Genomic DNA, 10,965 nt, shown 5'->3' with positions numbered 1-10,965 from the left:
AGAACAATGTTAAAATTAATTTGAACAATATCAAAATTGTAAGCAAATCCAACACCGGCTTCTATGAAGAGAAATGTACATGTAGTTAAGTGCCCTTGAGGAGTAAGCAATACTGTCGATCGGTCACATCCGCCATGAGTTTTGTCATCAATGGATGAATAAACAAATTCAAGACCTTTCAATGTGAAAATTTGTATTGACTCACAATTCAATTTGTAAGAAAAATATCATTTTATGTTTAATGCTGACCAAATTAGCCATTTTCATCATGAAGTGATATTTTTTTGCAAAAATGCTAAATTTATTTGAATATCTGACCCTGTGCTTTCTTTTTTACCACAATTAATACAAATACAAGTAATTGGAGGGCAAATACTTTACATGCATAACTTGCCATATTACAAAATGTTATGCATGTAAATTCAACTTTATTGCTGAAATCCATCACCTATCACTTCTGTGTACTCATTGTCAGATTTAGAGCATTTCAGTACATCGTAATCTGATGATGATGGTGGCTTAGTCACAGTAACTGGCGTTGCAAGATCATAGTTGTCATTATCATTTCTACGTTTTGATTCATTCAGGTGATCATATATTTCAACATCACTTTTTATTTGCTGTGATAGAGGTTCATTTTCATATCGTACTATTGGTCGAACATGGGATACTTTTTGTGGAAACTGAAAAAAAGTATGAAGAGTGTTTAAAGATTTTCGAAAAATTTATTGAAAAAATAGTACAAGAAGGAAGTTTGATATTCTATCAATTTGAAAATGAACTGATGTGATTTAGAAAATCTATACCTTTATAGAATTTTCACTAATAGAGGAGTAATATTCCGTGCTATTCATTGTATTGGTTCGCAGCTGGTTTTGTTCCAAAGGTGTCATATCCGATTGACTTCCGTATGCTGGGTTCTGTGTTGCCATTTCATTTCGAATATTTCTAACTCTGAAGAATAATAGATTATTTCATAGATTTTTACATGTATATTTCTGGCTCATTTCTTGGAAAAAAAACATTATGTGACTTGCGAAAATATAGTGCTTTTCATGTAACTGATATTGAAAGTCAACATAGGACAAATATTGAGTTAGCGAAAACACTTTTATAGCATTTTATAGTTGAGGTCAAAAAAAGATGATTGAGTTTCTAATTGACAATATCTTTGTGGTTTATGAAGACCAGGTCATACAACAATCTTTCAGAATTCCCATGGGTACCAATGGCGCCCGGATATTAGCAGATTTGTTTTTGTATTCATATGAAGCAGAAATTGTCTAAAATCCTATACGAGAAAAGAAGAAAAAATTTGTTGTGGACTTCAGCTACATTAAAATAAATCGACGACGTCTTATTTTGAAAAAGACGGTAATGGTAATTCTTACAACCAAGAATTAAGATCAATGTGATGATTTTAACTTTTCCATTGTCAATTTCTTTTACTTATGAGCAATATACATGTACCTTTATAACCGGCATGCGGGATTTATATATTGCAGTTGATTAGATATGCAGGAGAATGAGCTACATATGTTCAATGTCTGAAATGAGGAAAATTATTGACAAACAAGTTGATGGATCAAGATTATCAATAGTCTCATTTAATTCTATGGTCGGTGCAATGACCTTGTCGGCAAGTACAATTTATCATTGAGTCAAATGCTGACTGATGTTTTTCATACTTATTGTTATGCCTTTATTTACACACTAATATTTCCGTTACTTTTTGATCCATCGTGACAAGGAGCGCATGACGGGTGTGACCTGTGGACAGGGATCTCACTCCTTCATGGCACCTGCTCCTATTGCTGATGTTTTAGAGGTCTGTGTTTGCTCTGCTCTATTTTGTATTGTTTTATAGACTTTTGAAGTTGAATACTGTTCGTTACCTCCATTTATTTAGCTAACACTCTGCAATCGCTACATTGTAGCAGGCAACAATAAGAAATGTTAAATTCACGCAAAGCTCTGCAATTTGTTAAGATCAACGATCTTTATACCATAACATTAAAAAATGGTTTTCTTACATAAAAGAGTCGATTTAAATTGTGTAGAGAATAGAAATTCAAAATTCTTTTAAAAATACGTTCAAAGTTTGAACCACATAAATGTGTATTCCTGTATCATTGGAGTCAATGATCTCAGAAACTGTGAACGTGGATATTTTTCTCTTATTATAGATTGCTACTGCAATAGAAGTTTTAAGGTTTAAATAAAATAATGTTTCCATTAGACTTCAAAAATGCAGATAGCAGGACAGATTGACAGATATATATATATATATATATATATATATATATATATATATATATATATATAAAGCACTAAAAATGACCAACGACACGAACAATAAAAATTGTCAAATTTTCAACGCCCTGTCCCTTCCTCAGGACAAAGAAAAAAGTTAAAAAGTCATAAGAACAAAGGAAAAAGTTAAACAAAAAGAACTAGCACTACTACTAAACTACTAAACACTAGATATTTACATACTTAATTACATGATGAATTGGAAATTTTTAAGAACACTAATAAAGAAAGAAATCCGGACCGCTATGAAATGCGTCCGGTCTATCGGGTATACTCGGGTGAAGTGCGATTTACATAATTGAACGAATTAATTATGCTAAATAATTACGACAATCAGTAAATCGTACATTGTTTTATTCTCTCAAAATGGCGTAACTTTATTTAATAAAGAGTAATCGAAGAAAGATAATATAGCAGGTATATTTAAACATATGAATTATGATCAATTATAAATTTTGAAATATTTAAGGACTTATTATCGGGAAAAAATAATTGACAAAGGTGTAAGCAATACATAGTTGTGAGAGTTGTTCGAGAGTTGGTGACGCAAATTAACTGTAGAGTTTACACTAAATTGAGAGAATAATCTTGTTTAGTATCACCAGGAATTGGGTCTAGTTTTGTTCATTCTGGTGAAGTCATTCAGTTTGTTAATACCATTAGGGCGGAATGACTTCAATCTGTGCATCCAGAACTTTTCTTTGCTTTTTCTCTGAGCATCTGTCCATCTTGGGTTTTGGTCAATCACCACTACTGTCATGTCCTCCCATTTGTGACCCTCAAGGTTGAAATGTTCCCCAACGGGTTCAACATTCCACCCACTTCAACTCTATATCGTCTATGAAACGCAACCAGCTATGGGACCTAAATGGTGCTTGACCATTAGGACCAAAAAACTCAATGAACCCGTTGGGGAACATTTCAACCTTGAGGGTCACAAATGGGAGGACACCTTTGTCAATTTTTTTTCCCGGTAATAAGTCCTTAAATATTTCAAAATTTATAATTGATCATAATTCATATGTTTAAATATCCCTGCTATATTATCTTTCTTCGATTACTCTTTATTAAGTAAAGTTACGCCATTTTGAGAGAATAAAACAATGTACGATTTACTGATTGTCGTAATTAATTAGCATAATTAATTCGTTCAATTATGTAAATCGCACTTCACCCGAGTATACCCGATAGACCGGACACATATCAAAGCGGTCCGGATTTCTTTCTTTATTAGTGTTCTTAAAAATTTCCAATTCATCATGTAATTAAGTATGTAAATATCTAGTGTTTAGTAGTTTAGTAGTAGTGCTAGTTCTTTTTGTTTAACTTTTTCCTTTGTTCTTATGACTTTTTAACTTTTTTCTTTGTCCTGAGGAAAAACAGGGCCCTTTTCAGTCGAAAATTTGACAATTTTTATTGTTCGTGTCTTTGGTCATTTTTAGTCTTTATATAAATTTCCATCTGTGACCTTGTATCTACTTGGTAGATAATATATACAGTGTTGTTGGTTTTTTAGTGCTTTATATATATATATATATATATATATATATATATATATATATATATATATATATATATATATATATATATATATATATATATATCTACTTATCTACTTACTACTTCTATCTTACTTATCTACTTACTACTTACTTTTCAGGATTTTTTGAATTTCTTATCTTCTTGAACAAAAAGATGGAAAAGCCAATCACAACCAAAGTAAATAGTACTCCGCCAAATGTAGCCCCAACAACTGCACCAAGAGTGACACCTGTATTTGCAATGAAAGTTTGTGCAATTATTTTTGCTAGACATCACTCAGCGTCGAATGACACGTATACAAGTGTACGAAACAAAGAGCGAAAGGGTTTCATAGTGGAATATGCGAAGTTAAAAATTATATTTAGATTACAATTGTAAATGCTTAAGTCTAGATCACACTGTCACGGTAATAGACACGGACTGCAACGGTTCACCCCGATTTTATAAACCTTATGAAATAATAATGCTAATACGATTTTTTGGCGCGAAAAAACAAACTAAACGGTTGTTTCAAGATTATTAAACGGTTCAACAAGGTTTTGACACGGCCTCATTAGGGACAATGGCATTCACGCCACGGACACTTTTACGGACAACCACGGTATCCCGTATCAACACCTGATAATGAGACGGTCTCACTAGTGATTGCTAAGCTACTGTTACAGCCAATCAAGTTAATGCTACAACACCCCACGTCTCTTGTACGAGAATGCCACGAATGATGAAATTTGTTTGAAGACGTAAAGCGTTTAGGCAAGTAAAAGACCCCGAAACATCACGAAAGTCTATACGGTGGTCACACGGTTATGGTAGGCATACAGTACGGGGTAACTACGATATACATGTACAAGAAATGAAGTGGCATCGCGGTTTTTCCATGACTGTTTTGAACAGTTCAAAGCAGTTGTAGCAATTTACATATCGTTTAGGAGTAATCTAAGTTAACAGGGCTCACCACGGTAATGATAACGGACTGACTGCGGATGTCGAAAACTTTTTACAGATCCCTAAATCGTAGCTTACCGTGATCTAAAATCGTGACAGTGTGACTGGGGCTTTACATATTTCTTTCGTAAATCAATGTTAAACATCCATCAAGGAATCTAAAGTGTGTACAGGATTACCCCTTTTCATCAAATTGTTACAATTAACGTAGCTTATTTAATTTGCCTAGAGAGAGAATATCCCTTTTCAGTGAAATCAGATGCAAACAACCACCTTATGGGGTCGTGCATTTGCAAAGATCCCTAAGTAATACAATATTAGATTGAATTTCCTTTGCTCATCTGATATTCATTAACTTACCACTTTCTTTAGAACAAGTGCTTTCTACAATGACGTTAGTGTCTGGACACACTGTAGTGTATTCTTTTCTTGTGTTGGTCGCTGGACTCTCTGTTGTCACTGAATTAATATTTTCCACCGTAGTTGATAGACATTGTGTATTTTCAGGATCTACTACTTATGAGATATACATTTTGTTTCATTAAAACAATTTAAATATTAATGATATCAAAAACATCTATCAATTAATAATTCCTTGTTTTTTCCCCTAAAAATGTTCATTTGTAGACTTATGTATAAAAAATGGTGGATATGGCATGAATTTTATTTCCTTGAGAGTTTACATTCAACTCTCTTCCCTAAATTTGTCATGATTGTCATTGTTAAGTGAATCAAGTTTTAAATCTAACATGCATGGTGTTTCATTTAATTTTATTTGTCTACCTTGCATAACTTTCACCTGTGAGTCTGAAAATTGTTTGTTTAAATGGTGGAAGGAAGTTAAAAACAAGAACAATTGATAGAATGAGTGAGTACGTCAATTTAAACAATAGAAATTATCTGCAAGATATTCTTTTCAGCTATATTTATTTACTGATAAGCATTATACAATAGTCATTAATAATAACGTGAATTCATGCTTTTCGGTATATACAGTGTAAAGATCGAACTAGACCCATGCATGGTCTTTTATGTGAGCGTTTTTTTTTTCTTATAATAGAGTACAAACATGATTTTATTCCAATGGAACAAAAATACATACATGTACGAGCGTACTTGACTTTTCCTGTAAACTTTTTTCATCTGATCAGAAGAAAACTAATCCTTTTGAATGTATTTAATATTAGTGTTGGATCTTGAATTACATGTCAATAATTTTCAAAAGTATATACAGTGTAAAATTGAATAAGAATGACTTTTTTAAGGAGTACATAGATGTAAATGTGCATATGAAATAACAACTATATATTTCGTACACGAGTTACAAATATTTAAACTATACAAGAGACTGCGTTTAACAACAACATTAAATGTACTTATATTTTCAGTATTTTTTTTATTTTAACCGTTTTCCTTAATATTTAGATCTCAAATCCGTCGAATGGTATTTGGAATGGTGCCCCGTTGCAATGATCGTATTCCCCTTGGCAGGCTAAAAATCATTTTTCTAGTTTTCGAAAAAGAGTAGGACCATTTTGGCCGTCAGAGAAACCCTAACACTTTCAAAACCATTCTGGCAATATTTAGATTTAAATCGCCGAAATATGACTGAATAATTGCTGACTCGGCGTAAAACAATCATATCTCTAAGCCGCCACCTTAAGTACACACAATTTACCATATTAAACCAAAACTAATTTCCTTACCTAAAATGTTGCTAGTAAGATTGCATACGAACGCATGGTTCTTGCATGGACAATATTTGGCTTGAATCACCTTGTGGTCTTCAAGGAATGGAATCATTGACATATACACTGTGATTGATACATTTGTCACTCCTGGATCCTGAACGCCACATTCCGATTCCAGTTCGTAGCATGATGCACCCCGACATGTAGTTGCTTATAAAACATTTCGTTACTATTGATTAATTCATTTCTTCACCATTAATTAACCTTAGAAAAACAATAGAATCAATTATTTTATATATGTAAAAATTTTCTTACTGATGTCCCATGGACAGCTATATAGTCCTTTGTACTGGGTTATAATTTTCCCCAAACACTCAATTCTATTGGAAGAAAAATTACTTTTTTATTCATTTTAATTTAGAAACTAAAAAATCTGGATAATGTCTTGTCCAGAGTTAAGTGTCACACCGCTTTCAATATATATTTTTACAGTGTAAATCTCACGAGGAAATTCAATGCAATTTTAAACTGAAAATACTAATATTTCATATTAAATTTCCGTGTCCACCTGTCTTTTTGTCAAACAATGTCATATGCCTTGAAGTAAAAGTTAAGCAGTTGAAACTTTAAAGCTTAACGTTCCTGAGATTGAAAACATGGTAAATAAATATTTATACATATTTAACATCTTTCATAATAATTTACTTTCCTTTTTCGCTCTCTATCTTAATAGAGGGTACTATATACTACATCTTAGCTCACCTAAGCCGAAACCTATACGAAAATATACGAAATGCCTCTATATACCTTCTCCCCAAGAACAACTAGACCATTATAAGATATATTAATACAAAAGATCCTTAGGTACAGTGAAATATAATTTTCTCAAAACATGACTCTTCCCCCGGAGATAGGGCAAGGCCTTAACAGGGGAATCAAAATTTAAAATGATGTAAGAAAAGTATTTTAAATTTTCTTTTCCAAGAACAACAGATAAATCATATCATTAAATCTACATCCTTGTTTAAGACAAATTACAATTTGTTCCAGTTATGATCCCTCAATGTAGGGCAGGGCAACAATATAGGGGGTTAAAGATGAAATTAACAATGAACAAGACATTTCTTAGCTTTTTTGAAGAAGAACATGACATAGTAAAACATCTTATCATAAAAGAATTCTCCGTTAATGTAATTCAAAATTGTTCTAATCCAATCTCTGTGGTAGGGTGGGGCAACAAAAGGCAATCAAAATTTCAAAAAGAATCTTTATATTTTACTAAAAAATCTTATAAAACTATCTGCGTTCAAGAGACAGCAAATCCATGGTGAGTAATATTAAAAATCGAGCATCCCCGAGTAGCGTAGGTATGAATAAATATTTTTTTTTACCCCGAAGGGCAGAGTGGAATTATAATGTGGGCTTACAATTAACTTAGGCCTAAATATGGAGAAATCTTGTTTTTAAAGAACAGTTAAAGCTTTGGTTAAATTGGTCATGTTGATTTTGAGACATCCTCGGGAATTGTAGATTTTAATTTGTTAAAATCTTGACCCCCTTGGGTAGGTTGGAGTTACAAGGGGAAACTTAAGTTTTACATATAGGAATACGAATATTTACATGCATAGGGAAATTTCTTCTTTATGGGAACAGCAAAACCATGATAAGTAATATTAATAAGAGCACCCCTAGGCAGTATATATTCAAACTTATTCACATCTTGATTCTGGGTTAGGGTTAGGCTAAATGAGCTGTCGAGTTTAACATAGTTTAACATAGATTTTTTCAACTCTCAATGGTTTTTGCTTTTACCAATCCAATGTGCTCATGTGAGCAATATGGACCATGGGTTAAAACATGGGATTGAAATATCTCTATTTTTGTAGCACTTATTTTTCTATGATCACATTATGAAAAAGTTAGTTTTTGTTTCATTGTTTAAAAACAGAATTTCACTGTTTAAAGTTATACACATTTATAATTTAAGAACTAGTTCTGCAAAGGCAAAAAAAAACAACAACCCTTTTTTGGTAAATTAGCCACATCATGAACATGATATTACCCTAGCGACTATTGATTTTTTGTGTTCTCATTTTACTTTAGCTATGTTCTGAATCTTCCATGCAAAACTGTATAGTAAATACCTTTATATGACTCCACGTATTAATTTTAACTTTAAAATAACACAATGAAGGAAAATTATGCACAGTAAATTAATATAAAGTATACATGTATTATAATGTGATAAACATGCTTTGGAAGTTGACTAAACCCTTTAATTATAGTGTGTATTTGTTTTTTAGTTCTTCTTTTATTTGCTGTTGCAAGATATTACCTTTGATAGATATCGCTGTGATATATTATTTTAAAACATTTCGTTTAAAGTGAATGTGTATGTGCTATTAAGATTTATACAATATCTTCATTAGCTACATGTACCTCAATTATATAGTAAATGAGGTTTAATTTGTAAAGTTTAATATGCTTTCGAATTGAAATTATTTTCATGAATATGTTTGAAATATCGTTCATAACTCCTACATTCATTTGATACATGCATAATAAATTTATAAAAAGAAATCAGTTTAGTTCTACATTGTATAAATATATCTCTTGTCAGCTGTTGTTTTAATATGTTTTTATATGTCTCGACTTTTCTTTTATTTTATTGCATAGAAAAAAGGTATTATTGTATAATGTTCAGTGTTTTCATTTGGAAATGTGACTACTGAGTATTTTCAAAAAAATCTATACAAATTTTAACTTTAAACAAAGACATAACATGTACAGGAAGTATAAATTCTAAAATCGAGGAAATTCAGAAGAACCACATATACCATGAGAAAAAAGATACTTAAACACAAAAAATACCATTAATTTGTAATCATATTAAATACAACGTATCAAGAAAATGGATCTTTAAAATATCCCACTGAAATATCGTACGAATGAAGCTTTACATGTGTCTATAATCTATTTACAGAAATTACGCAATAAATTATTCAACATATTACATTCTAAATAAAAAATCTAATATTAAACATTAATTCAATATATCAATGAGTAAACATACATACTCATTTAACTGGTTACTCAACACGCATTTCACATTCTCTGAGGAAACAGTGAATAGAACCACCACGTATGATACAAGGATGGGACGCCCTACAAAAGAGACCTTTGTTTATTTTCTAAACTTTATTTAATCTACTGATAGTCTCCATCGTAAAGTTTCTTCACAAATTTAATTGAATTTCTGTGAAAATCACACTGGGCAGATGAAAATTTACTTTATACTTACGTCTTGTGACCATCATTTTAATTCTCCTCCTTTATTTACATTCTAAATTCCACACGCTTTGGGATTTAAATATCACGAACTGTTCTGGCTGAGTAGCTGTGGTTTATGGGGTTATTTTATGACTTAGGGTGGTGTCATTTAATCCGAAGGGTTCAATTTCAGCTGTTCTATTCCAGGTGTATGTTTAGAGGTAATTTCGACACGCAATTTATACAGAAATTATTTTAGAAATTAAAGTCATGAACTTTCATTCAACCTAAGAAATATATAATAACACTTTTTCTTTTTGATGACAGAGTTTTAAAATAGATACATTAGATTAAGAAAATCCAAATGAGACAATAAAGCGCAAATAATCAGACTTACGCATGTATATCCACAATGCATAAACGTTCTGGAAGCTTTTGGTACATGTAGTATGAATACCCGACCTATTGTTAACTTTTAATGTTTACATTTTCCTTTATCACAAAAAAAAATCTATACATATAAACAATATTAGGCTAATTATATTTCTGGTTGACAATATCTTACGAAAAAAAATCTTCAACTGTACAGCATTGAGACTAAAAAGTTAACATTTGCACTCACATTGCATATATGTATTGTAGGACTATGCTAACATATATTGGTAAACTATATTGTTCTTTAAAAAGATGCAAACATTTGACATCTGTTGAAAAAGCCTGAAAAGGAAGAAACATTTGAAACAACAGCTTACCTCTCAAATTACTGTTTTTTTTTACCTTTGATCACATAAATCCACGCATTGTGAGATTTAAAATCCTGTCAAAACTTGAATTATAGCTATTTTAAGTTTTGTTTATATCTCTAAATTAAAGAGATTCAAATGAATACACACAAAAAATAAAAACACAGATAGAAAAATATATCTTTTAATATATACAATAAAGGCCCACTAACAATTGATTGATTGATTGATTGTATATTGTTTAACGTCCCTCTTGAGAATTTTTCACTCATATGGAGACGTCACCGATGCCGGTGAAGGGCTTCAAATTTAGACCTAAACTCGGCACTCAGGGCCATTGAGCAGTGAGGGTTCTTTATCGTGCCAACGCCTACCGTGACACGGGACCTACGTTTTTAAGGTCATATCCGAAAGACCCGTGACTTTCACTTCTAGTGCCGAGCGCTTGGCGAAGGAACAGT

General features: G+C 31.7%; 1 protein-coding gene across 3 annotated transcripts; it reads right to left on the bottom strand.

Moving 5' to 3' along the window:
* Window positions 1–284: 284 nt before the first annotated feature.
* Window positions 285–9,929, bottom strand: LOC134281802 (uncharacterized). Of its 3 annotated transcripts, none has more exons than XM_062764234.1 (8): window positions 9,793–9,929; window positions 9,569–9,656; window positions 6,807–6,871; window positions 6,507–6,701; window positions 5,161–5,316; window positions 3,967–4,084; window positions 807–954; window positions 285–683 (listed from the first exon to the last, which is right to left on the bottom strand). In XM_062764234.1, the coding sequence occupies exons 1-8, from the start codon at window positions 9,806–9,808 to the stop codon at window positions 429–431; spliced, it is 1,041 nt and encodes a 346-aa protein (XP_062620218.1). In that variant the 5' UTR covers window positions 9,809–9,929; the 3' UTR covers window positions 285–428. The 3 variants fall into 3 exon arrangements, with proteins under 3 accessions (XP_062620218.1, XP_062620219.1, XP_062620220.1); XM_062764235.1 differs by having other exon boundaries at window positions 5,161–5,313; XM_062764236.1 differs by having other exon boundaries at window positions 5,161–5,259.
* Window positions 9,930–10,965: the final 1,036 nt, after the last annotated feature.

This window comes from Saccostrea cucullata, unplaced genomic scaffold, assembly GCF_032062105.1.
Source record: "Saccostrea cucullata isolate Sc308-1 unplaced genomic scaffold, CSIRO_AGI_Scuc_v1 ctg2305, whole genome shotgun sequence".
In the NCBI taxonomy this organism is placed as follows: domain Eukaryota; kingdom Metazoa; phylum Mollusca; class Bivalvia; order Ostreida; family Ostreidae; genus Saccostrea; species Saccostrea cuccullata.
Note: the sequence above shows the minus strand (reverse complement) of the source record. Positions and strands in the feature narration are given on the sequence as shown.